Raw genomic sequence first — 20,666 nt, forward strand, 5'->3', positions numbered from 1 at the left:
TCATTTTTTGTCTCGGCTTTCTGTGTTGTTTGTTTGGCTCCCCACCAAGTCCCCAAGAGCCAGCACAAACACCTCCTGCAAAGAGCAAAAGAAAAAAACATGAAAAATGCAGACTAGCCGAACTATATTAAAATAAATGTATTTATGTATACTACAGTTATATACAGTTGAAATACTATATACAATTCCAAAAGGGAAAGGGAAAGGGAAGGGGGAAGAAAAAAAAGGACAAAACCAAAATGGATATACACAATCAGAAACTCAGGACCTAGCAAACTAAAGAATTAGCAAAAGAATATCTTACTACTTTCCTTGGGACAGCAGAAATCGTGCTGGATGACCACCGGCAGCCTCTGCCTCCCAGGGTCCACAAGGCCTCACCAGGCCTCACTCCCCATACAGCAGAACCGACAGCAGGGAACCCGCACCTCTGGAGCCACCAGAAGGGAAGAGAGGAAGAGGCTTCTCTCTCCGTCTATTTATATGTTTGGATTAAGTAAAGGAATAGGATGGAATACTTCCTTCCTTCCTTCCTGGCAACCAGGAAGGAAGGCTTAAAGTCAAAACCATTACACTATGTAAATTGTTTCTTTGTCTTATACCTTGTGTTATTAATATTGTTGCTGTACTACTCATTTTCTTACCTCATTGCCCTTTCCAGTAAATTATTCTTATCTCAACCTTTGCCTTTTGTGTCTGCACCTGGAGGGGGAGGGCACAGTGAGAAGCAGGGTGGTTTCATTGGGAGCACTAATTGGAGAATACTATTACTAAACCACTACAGAGATCTATCAAAAACATGAATTAAACTCTAAATGTGATTTGCCCTCTATATGTAGAAGAACCCCTACACTAGCTACCATGAAGGAAATTAACCATCCCAGACAAAACCAGCACAGTCCATTAGAAAGACAGACTGGTACTGAGAATTATTTGAATGGACTATAAACATGCTCTGAAAGAAATCTTCTCAAGTTTTAAAAATGCAAACACAAAGTCTTATGTCTGGGATAAAGAAACAGTATGTAACAATGCTGACTCTGGTGTTGGGAGCAGAAAATAGCTGGTATCCAGAAAAGTATCTATGCATTCAGATGCACAAGTAAGGTGTACATCTACAGTGTGGCCTTGCAGTAACTAAGGCCAACTGCATTCTGAGCTGTAAGAGAGCAGTCACTATAGGAAGTGATCCCTCTCTTTGTGAGAGCCCATTGGACTAATTTCCCTATTTTCAGCCTTCCCAGAACAAGAAAGACATGGAATTATTGTAATAAGTCCAATGGAGGACAAATTAGGAGATAGAGGAAAAGGCTGTGAGGGAGAACTTATTGCTGTCCTCCTCTACCCAATAGAAGGGTTTAGAGAAAACTGATTCATAATTTTCTTGAAGGTGTACAGTGCCAGGGTGAGGAGCATAAGACATAAGTTGTACCATGGCAGGTTAACTCAGTTTAAAAAATACCTTTCTTTTACCAAGAGTGGACAGGCATTGGAATAGGAGCCAAGACAGAGCATGACATTGCCACAGAGATACTGAGATACTCCAAACTCAACTGGATATGTCCCTGAGCAGTTTTCTTTTAAACAGGAGGTTGGACTGGAAACTTGCAGAGATCCCTTCATCCTATATGATTCTGTAATTTGCTGATCCTGTAGCTGTGAGATCAAAAATGGATTATTCTTACTAAAATTCACATATCATTAATGAACAAAAAAAATGAGCAAAGAATTTATTGATTAGCCAGGTTTTACCTGTTGACTACTGAGATGATCCTGGCATGTAACTCACAGTACCATTGGAAGTCACAGTATTCAGGCTCATGGAGTTTAGCACAGAAGGACATTTGCTCTTGTGCTTATGGGATTATTATCTACAGAGTAAAATAAACCATGAACTCTCTAATTCATTCCCTTATGACCCAATCCCTATATCTCCCAAACAATACTGTTCTGGTCTTCTTTTTTTTTTTGATCCTGTGAATAAATCTCACAGGTGTTTCAGAGAGAGTCTGAGATTAATCACTGGCACAGTGCAGTCAGAAAACACAGCAACAGGAAGATTCATAGGACAGATAACTCTTTATTCAGTATTTTCTCTCCATGCTTTTCTCCAAGAAACTTCATAATCCTTGTCAAAGTCATCAGTGATCCATGGTTTTACAACCCCATGTACTTTCTGCCTGCCTGCTTGGCCTTTCCAGATGTCAGTGACTCCCAAACCAATGTTCCTAGTTTACTCATGATGACTTTTTTAGACTTGATGGGACAACAGGTGCAGAAACAGGCTTAAAGTGCTCTGACCTGCAGGTAAGGGCCTTCTTTGTACTCCCTCTCTGCTGTCTCCTCTCCCCAGCAGTTTAGCTGCCTCTGTTCAAGGTCAGCACTGACACAATATGGTTGTTTAACCTTGTATTAATTTGATGTGAAACAGCTAAATTGTAAGAAAACTGTGGGAAACCTCATCTGGAAATTGGTTCAGGACTGAAGTGTTTAAGCTTGAGCTCTCTTCTTTTTTCTTGCCTTGCCTGTGCTGCATGTATGCTGTGCCTGGCCTTATATCTTGCTGGCTTTTACCTCATCTTGACTACTTAATTTCCTGGCCTAGATTTCAACCTGCTCCACTGCTATGGACTTGTCTAACTGACATGGGAGTATCACGGCCTTGTTTTGTCCCAGAGCTGAGCTGCAGTGCAAACAGGAGCTGGGTGCAATAAGCTATGGCAAACGGGACAATGCAAACAAGACACGAAGGACCTTGGATCAATAACAGGCAATAGAACAACATCTGAAAGTGCTGGAATGAGGTAATTGTGGGCTTTCTGATTAGTAGCCCGCACTAATCTGCTGTAGTAAATGTCAGAAGGGAACATTGCTACTCTGTGCAGATACAGGGCACCTGAAGTCATCACATGTTTGTGCCAAACTGCTACCCAAGTTTCCAAGTTTCCAGTCCAGTTTCCAAGCCAGTGTAAATGTCTCGGGTATTTTAAGACATGCAAAATTACTTTGAACCTTTACTTTTAGAAAGATAGTCCCCCTTTTGTGATAGAGCTAAACATCAAGATCTGCTTAGAACAAAGAACAACTAGACACACTCGGAGGATGATTGAATATTAATTCAAGAATCTGAGATAAGAAGAATGAGGTGCTTATGCCTGTATAAATGAAATGAACTGCAGTCAGCATATCCAAGGTCCTCTCTGAATGTACAGTCAGGGCACACCCCTGCAGGATATGATCACATCTGCCCTGAAACAGAGCTGTCTGCAAAGTAAAGAATGCACAATGTATTCTGTTTCCATTTGGCTAACATACGAATACTACAGGAAACACTATTACACCATAAAACGCTCTGAAGTACTCTGAAGTATTTATTTTCTCAATGATTGCTGGAGCAGGAATCCCTCAGTGGCTAGAGTAAACCCCCCTTTGTTCAGACCCAAGAAAGTTACAGATTTTACAGCAACTTTGTTCCTAGCATCTATTGTGGTGCTTAGACAGAATGAATGTGTGAGTGGTTTGTTGGGGGTTTTTTCTTGTTTTCTCTTTGTAATCCTCTGTGGAGAAGAGGAATCAGACAGCTCTGAGATTACAGACAAAGCAGTCCTATGTGGAATAAGTGCTTTAGATGTGTGAATGGTAAAAGGTAATATTAGAGGGAAGTACTGTTGCACCAAGGAGGGGCCAAAGCCTGCAGCACTGGGCAAACAGAAGCCTATTTATGAAGATAGCAACTAATTGTAAAGTCACACTGGATTTTAAGAGTAGAGATGCAGAGTAAAAAACTGGAGATCAAAAGAAACAGTTCCAAAAACTCAGATTACCTCCACTGAACAAAATATTCACTATGCAGTGCAGGGATATAAGGAGGTTGCTAGAACGGGAGTTTCTGAGCCAAGACAGCAGAAAGATCATCTCTCTTGGTGTTGAAAATCTTAAATTCATCACTCTCCTTTCTCTGTTTTTCCTCTCACAGGCACGCGCAGATGGTAACGGATGGAGCCACAGAAAAATAAGAAGAAAAAGAAAAAGAGAAAGAGAAAGAAAAAAGAAAAAAGAAAGAAGAAAAGGAAGGAGGAGCAGCAGCTGAGGGACCTGGGTGTGTTTAGTCTGGAGAAAAGGAGGCTCAGGCCTCTCCAACTCCCTGTCATTGGAATGGGCTGCCCAGGGAGGTGGTGGAGTCACTATCTCCGGATGTGTCTAAGAAAAGACTGGACATGGCACTTAGTGCCATGGTCTAGTTCACGTGGTGGTGTCTGGTCATAGGTTGAACTCAATGGTCTCAAAGATCTTTTTCTGGTCTCAAAGATCTGATTCTGTGATACAGCAAAATGGAAGAAAAGAGTTAAAAAAAAAAACTAGAGACAAAAATATGACTTTCTCCTGACCCCTCAAAAAATATAGGAGGAATGAAATAACTTAGAAATAATGAAATAACTTAGACAAATAGAGAGATTTTTAAAAGAAATCTGAACAATATTTGTGGGTTTCCTAATGAGCGAGGAGTCAGAATCCACAGCTCTGTTCAAAATGTAAATGAAATTATTTCATACATTCTGTGAAAAAAATACCAGTTTGTTTTTCATACTGATTTGTGGTGGGTTAATAGAGATAGGTTTTATATGTCCAGTGCTCTGTTGACTTAATAGGAAAATTAGACACCTCTCTCCTGCAATCTCTGCTGGATTTCTCTGGAAAAAAGTAAAAGCCTGAATGTGATCTGGACATCTTCAGGATGTTCTTGAAGGACAACTGGGGAAAATGAAATATTTTGGAAGATACTTAAACTGATGTATGATAGAAAAAAATCAGGAGGGGATTAGTCATTCCCTGGGCTGGCTATACTGACATAATTAAATAGAAAGGGATTTTAAGGAGTTTAATTGCAAACAGCTACCAGATGAATTCACCTGAGGGATTCATAAACCTTCCTTCAGATGTGAGTGATCTATATACTTAGGTTCCTTTTATAATTAGTGGATGTGATTTAAATTAACTGTATCATTTTAGAGTACACTTTGTTCAGCTGTCTACTCTAGAATTAAATCTGTTTGCCCTGGAAGGACCTGCTTTTGGCAACTGGAGAGGGAGTAGACACGACTAGCTCAGATAAAGCCATAAATCACAAAAATTCACCTACCTGTGGAAGAATGGACTGACACTTTATGACCTAAAATCCATTCAAGTACCAGTTCCCAGGATGCAGAGAAAACAAAAAAACACCTGATGAAATGTGGATATTTACAGTTTAGATTTTCAATAAAATGTCCAAGTTAACGGGAATCTAAATTACAGGTTTTCAAGTATTTCACCATTAGGAATTCCCTAACACCAGGAAATGGGAAAAGGGCACGCATTTTAGGCAATCCAAATATGCCCTAAGTTGCTCAAACATTTCTGTAGAATTGCACTGGACTGTTAATGTTTTTTTTTTTATTTTCATGATTACTGTCTTTTTTTTCAGGGTTCTGCAGAGTGAAAATGGAACATGAAAACTACACAGTAGTTACAGAGTTTGTTATTTTGGGATTGTCCCAAACCTGTGAAGTTCAGATGATTCTCTTCTTCTCCTTCCTGCTTTTCTATACGATCATTCTGCCAGGCAATGCCATTACCATTTTTGCAATTTGAGGGAATTCTCAGCTGAAATCACTCGTGTTTTTTTTCCTGGCCAATTTGGCATTCTTGGGTATCTGCTACTGTTTTGTGTCCCTGCCCAAAATGTTGGCTGCCTTTTTCTCACGCCATAAGACCATCTCCTATGGGGCCTGCATGGCCCAGCTTTTCTTCCTCCACTTCCTAGGAGCAGCTGAAGCTTTTCTGCTCATGATCATGGCCTTGACCTCCATGCAGCCTCTTTGAGCTTGACCTGTCAGTCAGCTGCTCACCCATCATATTATGGACTCAGTCCTCATGAAACCTTTTCTGTTGTGTGCTATAAGAAGCCAAACATAGTTGCATATGAAGTAGGCTTTTATTATTATTATTATTATTATTATTATTATTATTATTATTATTATTATTATTATTATTTGCTTATCCCCTTTCTTAACTCTCCTACCTGTCCTCTGGCAAAAGAAAACAAGCATCTCCTTCTGTCAGAGGCCACAAGCATCCAGCCTCTCCCACCCTGAGTCTTACTCACCACTCAGTAAAGTGTGCCTTCCAGCTACATGTCCATCGACACTGTAAAGGACTTTGCTATCATCTCTGCTCTGTCCCTTCTTGCAGTCCTTCCACCTGTCAACTCAGTGCCTTGACCATGGCTTGTTTCCCACACATGGTGCCACCATCCCTCTAAACCCAGCAAGAGGCACCTACACGTGGACAGCAGCATCCCCCATCTGGGATGGTGTCCATGATCAGATTTGATGTACTGGGGAAATTTCTTCACCCAGGGTTGGCTCCATGGTCCTTGAGAAGCACGATCCTTGAGGAGCACAGTTACCACCATTCTGAGCAGCCTCATGCTTTCTGGTGCAGAGTTTCTGTCCTTTTGCACTCCTGTCACACAGCTGACCCTGAAAGCAGTCCTTCAGCACTCCTTCAGAAGTGAAAGACAAGTAGTCAGTGTCTATGTCATCTAAGAGCTCCTCAGACAACAGACCAGAAGTATTGACATCCAGCTCCTTTGAAGGGAATTTGGTGGCACCTGCAGTGCACAGACCTTCATTATCTCTGGCACCTACTACACAGGCCCTTCGTGGCCTTGTTAGCCTACCATGTGAGGCATAAGGACACTTACCTGTTTCTGAGACCCAAAGGACTATGCTAATTCTGAGTTTGAGGTCATTTGTAGGTCGGGTGGCTAAGTGTTCAGCAGCACTTTCTGTGGCAGATCTGGGAACTTCTAAGTTTTCTCCTCCACACAACATCCTCCATGAGGTGATGTCAGATATTCCTGCAGACAGAATTTTCTCTTCTCTACATCAATCCTGCTCCCCCAGGTCTCTGCCTGGTTCCAGATGGCCCAGTTTTGGGCCTGACATTTCCTCAAAAAAAAAAATTTAGATCTTCTGTCAGGATCTACAAATAAATTTTAATTTCTTAGTAATTCAGAAAACAGTATGGGAGGTCTGCCTCCTCGCTTGTCGCATTTGTCCTTCTTTAGCATTATATTCAGAATGCCTGTTCCATGTAGAAGACTCCGGATTTGTAGGAGACCATGATCATGTGAGGATTGCTGAGATGAAACTGGAGGATGGGGCAGAGCAAAGAAGAGGGGAATGGTGTGGGGGCAGAACCTCCATCCCTGAAGCACCCTTGAGCGATTCCTGGGACAATCTTATCCCTCAACCAGCTCCATGTTGTCTAATGTGGGACCAGGATGTTGCCTTCCAGGACTGATCCTAAAATCTACACAGTCCATCCAAAGTGAGGATAAGAGAGGGAAAAGGAGTACAATGAACCTATATCTGACCCTACTATAAAGACCCTTTGTAACTATGTGACAAGCAGATATAAAAATCAAGTTTACCAAGCTAGTCTTCTGGTATGCTAACCTAGAGATGAAACTACACTAGATTGCTGAAGAGAAGTGAGACATGCTGGAGTGGAATGCCCAGCTGTGATTTCCACCAGGGAGAACAAGGGTGAGGTTAGGGCCCCTCACATGGTCAGTACCCCAGGTGTGCCATGGTGATGTCTTTGCAGGTCATTTATTGCAGAAAACTCTTATTAGGCTCTAGAAATCACACTATACTGCACACTCCATGGAGGACAAGAAAACATGTGACTGACCTTCCTAAGCTAATGGGAGGTGAATGTTGCCTTCATCTCACACCTAAAGTTGCTCACTTACTGAAGGAGAGATGAACACAGTTTTCTCATGGAAGCACCAGACCTGATGTCTTTGGATCTGCTGTCTGATCTGGTTTCTGTATTCCTCCTGAGAGAAATATTTTTCCCAGTGTTCTCCTCATGGCCTTTTTCATCTCAGTGTTTCTCAATGTGTAAGTCATTGGATTTACCATTGGAGTGACCACAGTATAAACAAGGGAGGCCACCTTGTCCCTAGGGAATTTCTTATAAGGTTGGGCATAGATGAAGATGCAGGGGATGAATATTAAGCTCACAACAGTTATCTGGGTTCCACAGGTAGACAGGGCTTTCCATTTCCCTTCTGTGGTGCATGTCCATATCTTAAGCAAGATGTCAGTGTAAGAAATTACAAAAAGAGTAATAATAATCACTCGACTATTAAACACCATCTGTAGTTCAGCCATGAGAGTGTCAGTGCAGGCCAGTTTGATGACTTGAGGGACATCACAGTAGAAATTGTCCAGTACATTTGGACCACAAAATAGTAGCTGGAGAAGAAAACCAATCTGTACAATAGAATGAAGAAATCCACTGAACCATGCAGTTGCCACCAATCCTGTGCACATGTTCCAGTTCATGATAGACAAGTAGCACAGTGGCGCATAAATGGCCACATACTGATCAACTGTCACCCCCACAAGGAAAAAAGCCATTGCACCTGCACCGAAATGGAAGAAGAACATATGGAGGAAACACTCATTAAATGAGATCATTGTATGTTGTGTGAGGAGGCCTGACAGCAGTTTGAGAGTATTGACCGAGGAATCACTGATGTCAAGGTTGGCCAAGAGGAAGTACATGGGTGTGTGGAGCTGTTGATTCACAGCCACAATTACAACGATGGTGAAGTTTGTTAGCCAGGCTGTCACATAGATGAAAAAGAAGGTCACATACAGACTGCAGCTTGCAACTCTGTGTCAGCCCCAATAGGACAAATTCTGCCACAGTGGTGGTGATGTTCTTTGATTCCATTCTTTATCCCTGCACCAACAAGAGCAATAAAGATGGCTGTAAATGTGTGTTGGACTGTAGAATCATGAAAATATAAAATCATAGAATAATTCATGTTGGGAGGGACTTCTGGAAGTCATCAAGTCTCACTCGGTGGACCTGTTCAAGTATATGGCCAGTCTTATGGAAAAAATAAAGAAACAAACAAATTCCCTTACATTTAGTAAGAAATTAGGGTGTTCCAATTAGTGTCTGTTGCTTTTCATCTTGTTGTTATAGACCTCCAGGAAGAGTATGGTGAAACAGAGCAAGGATTTTTAGATGCTGGAATCCTGCCCTGAGAAGGAGTTCACAGATCCCACTCTGAGGAATGCTGCATTTAGGTTAAAATGACAGAGACAAAGAACAGTGTTATGAGATTAGTTAAGGGAGAGAAGATACCAGGCTCCGAGAGGCCTGCCCACATTTGGTACGCTCTATTCCAAAGAAAGATAACAAAAAGGTTGGCCTAGTAGTCATAAATTAGATAGGATGGACATTTGGGGGGGTAAAGAACTGAGTGAAGGGGTTTTTAGTAAGACTTTCACACGTAGTCATGAAGAGTTGAAAAGTTCACGACGAAGAAGAGTAAAAGAAACGACCCTCATGAGGCTGAAGAAACAGGAACGACTCCCAGGAATCTCCTCAAAAGAATGATTCTGCCTCAAGCTCTGCCTGAACCCCACCTAATATGAATATTATAACTAGATAATGTAATTTTAATGAATATTCATGTAAAATATTGTAATCCCTCACCAAAACCATATAAATTACCTGACTTTTCACTGAGAACTTCGGAGCTGGTTTGTGCAGTGATAGCTGCCTAGCACCCCAATGTTGCTTGAAATAAATACCTTTGCTGCTTAAAGACCAAATTTTGTCTCTGAGCAGTTATTTTCTGCTGGTTTTTGCATCAATTTTGACAAGCCAGGAAGGAGGCGTCTCCGCCAGTGCTGGAATTCCAGGGGCCTGGGGACCCTTGTGGGGCCCCTGACTGGAGCTTCCATCGCCGAGTCTCCCCTACCCCCTCAGCTTCACACACCGGTGTACAAGGACCTCCTGCTCAATATAAAAGGTATTTATATTTCTTTGGTTTAATATTGGTGGAATTTGCCCCATAAGACGAGACAGGACGCTGTTCTCGCAGGGTTAATTAGGAGGGACACCTTCTGGCTTCTATCTATCTGGTAAATCCCAGATTTGGTTTGCATTGTGTTGTATTTGGCCAAATACTGTTCATTTTGACTTGAAGATTTGGGAGGCTACTAATCCCTAATTTTCCTTTTGAACTGTCTTAAGATTTGGGTAATTAAGTTTCCTTTCGATTTTCTTGAGACAAGGACTTTAGGACCTAGAGAGCTTCCTTTCAATTTTCTTCTAGTCCTGCTAAAGAATTCCTGGAAAGTGGTAGCTGGAGATAATGTACTGTGGGTCTCTTTGTTTTGTTTCATTTTACATGCTGCTTTGGTCTGTGCTAAAAGTCGGGGTTTGTTTGTTTGTTTACGGGAAGTAACTCCGGTAATCCCAAACAAGTAACTCTACTGCACCATTTGAAACCTAAAATTAAGATTTGTCCTTTTGTAACTGCATTGTATGTGAGATTGCAATAGATACATTTTAGGATCCAAGGAGACGCAAGGAATAAGGTTAAATCAAACTTTGAACTCGTATTGCATTAGATGTGGTGATAATCAAAGGTTGGAAGAGACCAAGGGAGTGAATATTATTGTCAAACAACTGATAGGTGTGTAATTTTAAAGATTCCCTCAAATTAACAGTAGAACATACATTTTGTGTTCTACAGCGACATCCTGTGGTTTTATGTGGTAAAGCAATTTGACTGGGTGTAAGCTGCATACCTCGCAGTCTACAGCGACATCTTGTGACCTTAACTGGTAATGCAACTGGAATGTGTAAAACTTAGAAGAACTTAACAGGTGTGCAAGCGTGTGTGTGAGTGTGTCTGAGACGCAGTGTCACTGCGAAGCGAGTGGGAGTCCCAGTCTGCGTTTCCGAATTGCCCGTGAGGGCATCAGCCAGAGATGGACGAAGGGAACGATAATTTAATCCATGAAGTGGTGGGATAAATTAAGAAATACTTTAAGACGGTGGAACAGATTAAGGAAAGTGTTGAAACTTAAACTAGAGTTTGATTATATATAAAAGAAGTCACTCAGTTGGACGGGGAAGACATTGGTGGGAGCTTAGCTCAGTTAGATTTTGAGCAAAGGGCCCAAAGACAAGAATTGCTTGACGTAATAGTGTATCATCTGAGTGGGTTGTAAGACAATTAGTTCAAAGAAGGGACGAATTAGGGTACGACCCTCTAGTGATTCAGAGTATTTGCAACTGGGAACCGGTTTGGGAAGACGACCCCTGGGTCAGTTGGCACATTACTGACGCTCAAATGGTTGGACAATCCGGTGAATATCCCACATTCTATGATATTTGTCAGTAATAACCAGTACATTGTAAAAAGATATACCCTTGAGAATGGGGAGTGGAGTAAGTAAAGAAACATACATTAAAACTCCTCTGGGGTGCATTTTGAAACATTAGAAGGAAGTACGCGGAATTACTGGAGGAAATTTAAGTAAAAGAACACTTTGCAAATACTGCCAGGATTTATGGCCACTGTATATATTAGATGATGGTGAAAAGTGGCCACGAGAAGGAAGCCTTAATTACAATACAATATTACAGCTTATGCTGTTTCTCTGCAGAGAACAAAAATGGGGTGAGGTAATGTACGCCAAGAAGTTTTTCACCTTGAGAAATAAAACCAACTGGCAGAAAAACTGCGGAATAAATATCCCACCCCAAGATCCTTTTTAACATTGGAAAAGGATCAGAAAAATCATAAACTGAAAAAACATTATTGTGACGCTTGCAGTAATTGGGCAGCAGTGTCTTAAGTTAGGAAGGAGGGACAGTGATGAAGAGAGTATCTTAGACTTTCAAGAACTACAGCTAGCACCCTTTAGAGGACCAGAGCAGGCTAGACAAGGACCTAGCAGCCCGCAGCAATCAGGAATAGATGATTTGGTGAGTATAGCAGAAAGTGTAGAAGAACCAGAGGAAGGGGTAAGCAGCACACAACAGTCAGGCTGTGAGGTGGAAAGCCAAAAGCAAAGCTGGGACCAAAGCAAGATCCAAAACAGAGGCAAGCCACACGGTGGCACCATTACGCCAAGTAATTACGCCTGCAGGTACTCAGACCAGAGTAAAAGCTCCCTTTTCTGCGGGTGATTTAAATAGTTGGAGAGAAGAAGCCAAAAGATTTAGAGAAGATCCTGAGAAAGTGACTAAAAGGTTTGAATTGATTGCGAAAAATCAAGATATAGACTGGGCAGACATTGATGTTATCAGAACTGACAGAAACAGAGAAAGAACTTGTAATCAACACAGCTAGACAAAACGTAGAAGCACAGATTGCTACAAATGTTTTAAGAGAGAACATAGATGTCGTTTTTCCAAAACAAAACCCTAATTGGGATCCAAATGATGCAGTACAATATGGGTTGCTAGAACAATATACCCATGAACAATGAAGGCAGATTAGGATACTACCAAGTATGAAAAAACACTATCCTGAAATATCATAACTAATGACAGGCCTTGTTTGGTCCTTTTGATTTGTCATACAAGAAATCCTTGACCTTAAAAAGGAAATAACTGCACTGAATGATAGTTATCCTTGCCAATAGATTTTCTTTCCCTCCCTCCTGCCCAAGTACTACCAATTTCAATTGTGAGGAATGTGCATGTCTTTGTCCATGTTTCTGAGACCCTGTGTGTGTGTGCGCGCGCGTGTGTGTTTTGAACCAATATATGCTCCCTACAGGTAGGTAGGAGAAGGGTGCAAGTATATGGTTGGAGTCTACATTATGGAATTTGGGAGCTACAGGCTTGCTTTGGATTTCAGCTTCAGATTTACAATTTTTTAAGCTGTGAGAGGGGATGTTTGGGTTAGACTGGGAAATCTATAGGAAGGGTAGTCACAACATGTTCCTACAATCTCAGAAAATTGTCCCAGTCAAGTCTGAACCATGGTTCAGTGGAAATAAAGAGGTACAAGGAAGGGAAATGACAACTTTTATTAGGAAAACAGCAATGTCTCACAATTTGTGAAAGAATGTGTAAGGTGGACTAACAACTCAAATGGTTCAGAACTATCAGTGGTTCCAAAAACTCCAAATTAAGCTGTCTTTGATTACTGCGATGCAACTCAGCAGTCAGCCCAAAGCTAACCACAAAGCAAGGCACCAGTGCAGATCACTCAGCTTGGCTGGAATGAGACCAAAACCCCAGGATCCATTCGGCCACAGACATCCCATGTCCCGGTGCCTGGAGAGATGCACCTATCATACACTGGACTTGCCTGTACAAACTGATACATTTACAGAGGTGCTACTGATTTTAAATGCCTCAGCATGTTCCTGTCTATTGCCTCTGACCAGGCCAACGATCGCAGCCCCTGCACACACACAATCAACCCCTTCAATGCCCAGAGGGGTCATTGCCCCCATGAGCACAGCCCATAGGGAGGCCCATTTGAGCTCCAGCAGAGCAAGGAGGAGCGCAGCTTCTGCCAAAATTCCTGGCAGTGAGGCAGTATCAGGGGATGTCTGCTCATTTAGGGATATCTGGCCAAAGGAGCCATAAACAACACAGAGATAAACCAGATACATGATGGGGAGCCAGACGTGATAAAAACAAACCTGATCAGTCACCTGAAGGAGTAAGGCTGAGAACATTTATTTTTACAGTAGGGAAGGAAAGCGGGAAACAAAAGAGGGTTAGAAAATCTGACCAATTAACATTAACAAAGCCAATAACCAGAAAAAAATGGCACCATTCACACCAACTGATGAGCTCTCAAGAAGCTATAGACAGCCAGGTCTTTGCAACTAAGGATACAAACTTGAGTAGCCAGGATGTTGGATGTGTTAGTTGTTGAGGGAACGGGCAGGGGTATGAGTAGCCAAAAGGGGGTTAGACAGAAAAGGGTTATAAGAGGCTGGCTGGGTGTAAACCAGGGCCAGTCAGTGCTGGTCTGACTGAGCTCTACACATGACCACAACGAATCCTGGATTATTCTATCTTTCCATAACTCTCTGAGCAACCTCACTGTCCCATGTGAGCACTGCAAGGGCTAAGTGCCAGCTACTGGGGGGCCGGCATGCATGGATTTGGGACCAGTACTGAAGTCAGACGGGGGAGAGAGGGAGCAGGCACCGCAGCCTGCATTAGCAGCTCCGGGAGCCAGCAGGAACTTGCTCTACAGCCACTGTGGCTGGAACACCGTGTGCCCACAAGATCAGTTCCTGGGGGGACCAGCATGAGCGAGGGGAGTGAGGGGCTCCATGCCAGCAGCTAGATGGGACAGCAGCTCACAGCATGTGTGACTGATTCTGGGGAGGCAACTGTCTGTATGTCCCACAAACCAGGGGTGTGTGTGTGTGTATTCATCAGCAAAAACGTGGACCAGCTGGCAAGTAGGAAACTCCAGGTCTGGGCAGGGTTATCAGGCAAGCAGGGGATCCATGCTGGTACCTGGAGGTACCTGAGAGTGCGATGTGCCTTTGGGACGAGTGTCTGAGTGCTGCATTGCAGAAACATTTTGCTGGCACTGAGCTCTATCAGGCTGGCTGTGCCAGTGTTGAGATAACACAAGGCCTGTTCTCAGGATCACAAAGTCTTGCAGACTGGGGACCAGGGCTTCCTTAAGGTCATCAAAAATAGACACTGGTCCAAAATCCAATCTAGATCTCTGCCTCCTGTCACCTGAGCATGCATCTTTTCTGGCTCTACCACAGAGAAAAACAGAAATATGTGGACTGCTTTGTTCTGGATGGTTTCTTATTTCAGAAACAAAGCAGGTCTTTTTATCTGCCTGAACTACCTTTTAATGGAATTTTCTAGCCCCAAATTACATAGCACTAGGAATATTTCCCCAGAAGCAGTGCAATGAATTTAACTGCTCTGTGGATTTCACAGAGGGTTAAGGGAAGCATACAGATACATTTCCTTACAGTATGAGATGATGAAATTGCCATCTTCTCCATGAGACATACTGCTTCCCAAGGCAGCCCAGGTAGCTTGGATATTCTCACTGCCCAGTCAGGGGGAACCCCCTGAACACAAGTACCACCTCATGGGATGAATAAAAGAAAACCACACTGGTCTGAGATAAGTACAATGAAGGCAATAGCTGAAAATGCTCCTTCAGACTAAAGCAGTGACTTGCGCTATCTCACACCAAGATGAACCCAGTTTCTCCTCAGCACAAGCTTGGATGTAGTGGGCATTTAGCCAAGGCCTCAAGAGCAGTCCAGGGACCACAGTCCCATTGCCACCCTTTTCCCTAAAGGCTGGCAAAGTAGTGTTCTTCTTCATCCCTGCCACAGCATGAGGGGCATGCAACCCTGGAGGGGTGTAACTCTTGGGACTAGACTCAGCTGGAGGTACTGACACATCAACTTGGTACCAGCCACAAGAAAAGAGATGGCAGAGTCTCCAAGCAATCCATATTCAGCACACTTTGTACTCCCATGTGAGATACTGGATCTCAATCTCACTGAATGACTGACATGGGTTAGAATCAACTCACTGTGAATATGTGTGTGTGTGAAGAGTTGGGCCTAGACCCGCAGCTACTTGGTAAGGCCTGCACATAAGGCCTGCTGAGAGCACAGGGCAGAGCTGGAAGGCCTGCAGTCCATGCAAAGCACATGGCATCACTGAAGGCCTGTAGCTGGGCCGTTGGTCAAGGCAGACCTGCCTGGTAGCCCACCCACACCACACCCCTGGAGCCTGTGACTAGCTACAGCACAACTCACTCTGGCCTGGAAAGCTCTAAATGGTCAGTAACCAGATATCCTGCCTGGGAGGGAAAACTAAACTCTATAAATACATGAGACTCCATATGAACCTTCTTCTTCTCTCCTTTCCTGCAGCCTGAACTATGTGAACCATCAAATTTTGTCAGTAACCATTTTTCCTTTTCTCTCTCTCCTCTTTTCCTTCTCTCTTTCTTTACATTTAACCTGTTTTCTTCTTTTACTCTTTTCCTTCTCTCGTTGGTAACTTAACACCAATTAATTGTGTTTTACTAAAGCTGGTATATTGATTGTAGTGAGTGTTTTCTTTGGAATGGGTTTTTGTGCTGAATGTTTTAGTGAAATGCTTTTTTCTTGGTTGTATTTTACTCCTGTAAAACCTTTTGCCAAAATATCTTATTTTTCTCACTAAACTAAAAGAATTTCTTTTAGAGAAGAGTGTTTGACTCTTTCTCCAAACGCTAATTTGAGGTTATTACGAACCAAAAGGCTTTTGAAAAGTCTTAAATAAAAATGTAACCACTCTGGGCATCTTATAGCTTAAAAACTGGAGTGTAACATCCCCTAAAGATGGATCTTCTCCCACAACCACTGTCCTAGTTAGAAGAGCTGGGACCAGTTCATCATTGTGTGGGTGTAACCCAAACTATGTATTCTACACCCTCTATGTCGTTTCCCAGAAACTGTTAACAACAGATCATTTGCAGCAGCTGCCCAGAGCACATCTGACCCCTCAGGCTATAAGCTGGGTGTTAAGAGGCCTGTGAGATAGGAGGATGCTCCTGTCCTCACCCCCATTGTGGAACTCCCCGCCCTGAGGGAAGTACTGGGCATTCCGGCCTGAACCTGAGGGTATATAATCTTGGGGTCTTGGGACTTCTGGTACCACCCATGGGATCCAGAGAAGGACCAGAACCTCGACCAGACTGTGACCACCACTCTCGACCAGACTGCAACCACCACTCGCACCAACACGTTTTTCTCCTCTCCTTTTACTTTTGGACTCAGGGGACCACGTGGGGCTCAGCACAGGAGCCAACGAACAACATTCTGTTCATGCCCCAGAGTGCTGGGTTATACATCTGGGTTTTTGTGGGCTAAAACCAATTGTTCGTCTGTATAATTGTATTTATTGTATTACTTTTATTAAATTGTTATTCCAACTTATAATCTCTTTTGAGTTGGGTTCATTTCCCCTGCCAGTTTACCTTTAAACCAGCACAACCACTGAGATTGAGAAAGGCAAAGCAGAAGAGCATAAGTAGGTTTTTATGTCATCATGGAGGAAAGATGGGGAAAAACTTCCAGTACCATGGAAGAATTACAACAGCTAATAACTACAACCAGTTTCCTGCTGCCACCCACCTCTCAGGGAAGAAGATATTACACCCCCAGCTGCTTTGCCAGCAGTTCACATGCACATTGTGGAAAAGGAAAGATGTGCAATTCCACAGTCACAATCCTTTGAGGGGCTTGTGCCCTTCCCCAAATGCAATGCAGCTAATGCAGAGATTGCAGATGGCAGTAAGGGGGATGACTCAAACTGGGGGTGCACACAGGGAGACAGATGGGGAAAAGATCGCTCACCCTCTCTGGATGGGGATGGGGAAGTGTCAAGGGGCAGGGCTCCCCTCTTTCACCCAGGTGAGTGCATGTGAGCTCACAAAAACAGGGCCCGGCCCAGCCAAGGAGGCCTCAAGCCACAATGTCCTTCAGAGCTCCAGCCAGGTCAGGGAAGATGAAGCAGTAGCCACTCTCCAGGGTGCGTTTTGGCAGCACCCTCTGTCCCTCCAGCAGCATGACAGCCCGCTCTGCCCCAAAGACAGCCCGCACAGCCCAGGCAGGCACTGGCAGCAGGGCTGGACGCCCCAGGGCTGCAGCAAACTCCCGAGCAAAGGTGCTGTTGGAGGTGGAAGGGGAGGATGGGGCAACACCATTGAGGACACCTTGCAGGCACTCACTTTCCAGGGCGTGACACACGATCCCAGCCAGGTCTCGAATATGGATCCATGGGAAGGGCTGGAGCCCAGAGCCCAAGGGGCCTCCAAGTCCCAGACGGAAAGGCCAAAGCATTTGAGAGATTGCACCACCATCTCGACCCAGCACTACACCTGTGGGGAGAAGAGAGTGAGACCAGGTCCCCTGCCCAAAAGGGCAAAAGCCTTCTTCATGCCCAGACCTACAAGCAGGAGACACTCCTTAGAGGGCTGGACTGGAACAGGACCCCAGCAAGAAGAGACAGAAGAACTGATGGCCTTTTCCCACCTCTTCACACTTCTGCCCCAGAACCAATGCAGAGTCACCCTTAACGGGCCCCTCAGGGACCTGATCTCACCTGATCTCACCACAACTCCACGAGCCGGGCTCCCAGGGATGAGAGCTGCAGTCTCCCAGGAGCTCACCAGGCGTGAGAAGAAGTCAAAATTCCCTCCAGGACTGTCTTCAGTATACTCAGCTGTGGGGCTGGGGCAGTAATAGCCTGAAGGGTAACAGCAGAAATGGGGTCAGGGTTGAATGATGAAACCAACCCCCCTTTCCCCAATGGACCATCTTCCCTGCCTTCAAGAGCCCAGAACTTCTATGAGAAAAGGCTGAAACAATTGGGATTGTTCAGCTTGGAAAAGAAACGGCTTCGAGGTGACCTACTGGTGGCCTTCCAGTGCCTGAAGGGAGCCAACAAGAAAGTCAAAGAGAGACTATTTACAATGACTGACAAAAGGACAAATGGCTTCAAACAGAGTAGGTTTAGATTGGATACTAGGAAGAAATTCTTCTGTGAGAGTGGGAAGGCACTAGCGCAGGTTGTCCAGAGAAACTGTTGCTGCCCCATCCCTGGAAGCATTCAAGGTCAGGTTGGACAGGGCTTGGAGCAACCAGGTCTAATGGAAAGTGTCTCTGCCTATGGTAGAGGGGTGGAACTGGATGGTCCTTAAGGTCCCTTCCAGTCCAAACCATTCTGGGATTTTATGATTCTGTGAACTCCATCACTCCACCAGGGACATCCCCATATGAACAGCACAGGGTCTCTCTAATGGCAATGCTGATGAGTTTTTCAACTACCGATGTGCTCTACGAGTTCAGTAGGATACCCTAATACTGAGATTGAGTTGGCAGCCCCAAAAACCAAGTAGGCCTGCAAGCAACACACTGAACTGGCTGCACAAAACAGCACCTGCACTAGAATTGGGCATTACAGAAGATAAACTACATCAGCTTTCAAGACTGTAGCAAGCAAAAATGCAAAGCTGGAGATATGCAGAGGGATTCAGCTGAGGCACTACAATTTGTCTAAACAAATCGGTTCTACAGGATGCCTAAAGGCTTTCCCAGGAAAACACAGAAAAGGTGCTGTCCTAATGACACCAAGGGAAACCGTACGGATCCAGATTCCTCTTCAGCAGTACCAAAAAGCTGATCAAGGTTTGCCTAAACACAGTGACATTGATGGCAATAAAGCTGACATTTCAGGGCAAGATGTGTTCCCCTGGAAGTGTGTTTCTGTCTGGAGGTAAAGCCTCTCCAGGTCAGCATGAGTCATATCTTGGCCGGGCCCAACCAATACCTACGCCAGTGACGAGGACCCAAGCACGGGGTGGCTGTTCAGCATCAACAATGGCTTTGGCCAAGGTCTTTGTGGTCTCAACCCGGCTGCTGATGACTTCCCTGCAGAAGGCATCACCCCATCTGGGAAAGGGAGAGCCAGATTATATTCCTCACAAGGACAACTTAGGAAACAACAGCACCAAGCAGGGACCCAGCAGACTCCTGCTCACAAGCACAGGAGAAGTCATGGGAACTCCCCCCACCCCAGAGCAGCGGGAGGACATGTGACCTCACAACCTAAATGCAGGGGAACTTTGGGAGATGGTTGCTCTTCACTTCCCTCAAAACATTGTGAGTTTTGGACTGCCTTAGGACAAAGGCAGCAGAGCAGCTGGACACCAGAGATGGCGCTCCTCATAGAAGTCAAACTTTGGTTCTGATTTTGCATTATCAAACGTAGGCATCCAATGTCCTTTTGGAAAAGTAGAACTAATTTTTCTGACTTCCAGCTGTAGATTCAGAGGGGAACCTTTCTTCCAAAGGTCTCTTAGGACCTAACAGGCCCACAGAAATGTTTTGGATACTTGAGGATACAGATGTCAACAGTTAGTTAACCTAAGAGTTTCCTGGACATGTTGTTTCCTCCCTTTCCACATTCCCTGACAAGCACAGGACTGTCTTGCCTTCACCTTGTCCCAACAGCACTGTGGGAGATCAAGTTACCTGCGGAAAGGGTTGAGCACATTTTCGCCAGCCAAGTTGACCACGGCATCGCACAGGGGCAGTCCGGTGCGGGACAACTCTTCCTAGGCAGGAGTAACAGAGACATCACATATCAAGCCTCCCCTCTGCTCAAGCCTTCCCAACAACCAACCAGGGCAGGCTCCTAAGAACTCCAGCCAGTTCCTTCCTGACACTGCCTGGAGCACAAGCATGAATGGAGAAGGTTTTGCTCCTTGGAACTACAGCAGTACCCATTCCAATGACTGTGACCCATGGAGCACCCAGGAGCCCAAAAGTACATCCACAGGAGTCAGATTCCCTGCGGCAGATTCCCTCTATGCCATGGCAGGCCAGGGCAAGCGGGCTTCTTCCTCGGCCCTGCCACGGCCCCCTCCTGTGCCCGCTCTCATCTCGCACCCAGCTGATCCGATCCTTGCCCCCCTGTCGAGACACGTAGGTCACTTGGTGCCCGCGGCTCCGCAGCAGCTGGGTCAGGGCTCTGCCCACGAAGCCAGTCCCTCCACCTGGGGAGAGACAGATAGGCCGTCACCCAGGATCTGGACCGTGGCTGCGGGGGCATCACTGCGGGCCCAGGGCGGCCCCCGCCGGCCCCCGCACCATGGGCGGGAGAGGGGGCTGGTTCCCCTTCAAAACTGCGTCGCGATCACAGGGCCGCCCACGCTCACTGACCCCGCACGCTACTGTCCCCCCGCACGCTCACGGTGTCCCCCCACGCTCACTGTCCCC

The 20,666-nt window shown here is 44.7% G+C and overlaps 2 protein-coding genes across 5 annotated transcripts in view; both read right to left on the reverse strand.

Annotated features, from left to right (window-relative positions):
• Positions 1-5,877: 5,877 nt before the first annotated feature.
• LOC113978126 (olfactory receptor 4D1-like) lies at positions 5,878-8,793 on the reverse strand. Its single transcript, XM_027704827.1, is given in 2 exon segments — positions 5,878-8,718; positions 8,720-8,793. Coding segments are annotated over 2 exon segments (966 nt in total). The 3' UTR covers positions 5,878-7,826.
• A 7,848-nt stretch (positions 8,794-16,641) lies between these two features.
• SDR39U1 (short chain dehydrogenase/reductase family 39U member 1) overlaps positions 16,642-20,666 on the reverse strand; it is a 4,238-nt gene continuing 213 nt past the window's right edge. The window contains exons 2-6 of one of the 4 annotated variants that reach the window (XM_027704829.1): positions 20,337-20,443; positions 19,920-20,002; positions 19,216-19,337; positions 17,989-18,132; positions 16,642-17,764 (exon numbers count right to left, since the gene is read on the reverse strand). In XM_027704829.1, coding sequence (XP_027560630.1) covers positions 17,349-17,764; positions 17,989-18,132; positions 19,216-19,337; positions 19,920-20,002; positions 20,337-20,443 — 872 coding nt within the window. In that variant the 3' untranslated portion in view covers positions 16,642-17,348. The other 3 variants (XM_027704832.1, XM_027704830.1, XM_027704833.1) reach the window with 3 other exon arrangements.

Source organism: Neopelma chrysocephalum, unplaced genomic scaffold (assembly GCF_003984885.1).
Source record: "Neopelma chrysocephalum unplaced genomic scaffold, ASM398488v2 Primary Assembly neopelma1_292, whole genome shotgun sequence".
NCBI lineage: Eukaryota > Metazoa > Chordata > Aves > Passeriformes > Pipridae > Neopelma > Neopelma chrysocephalum.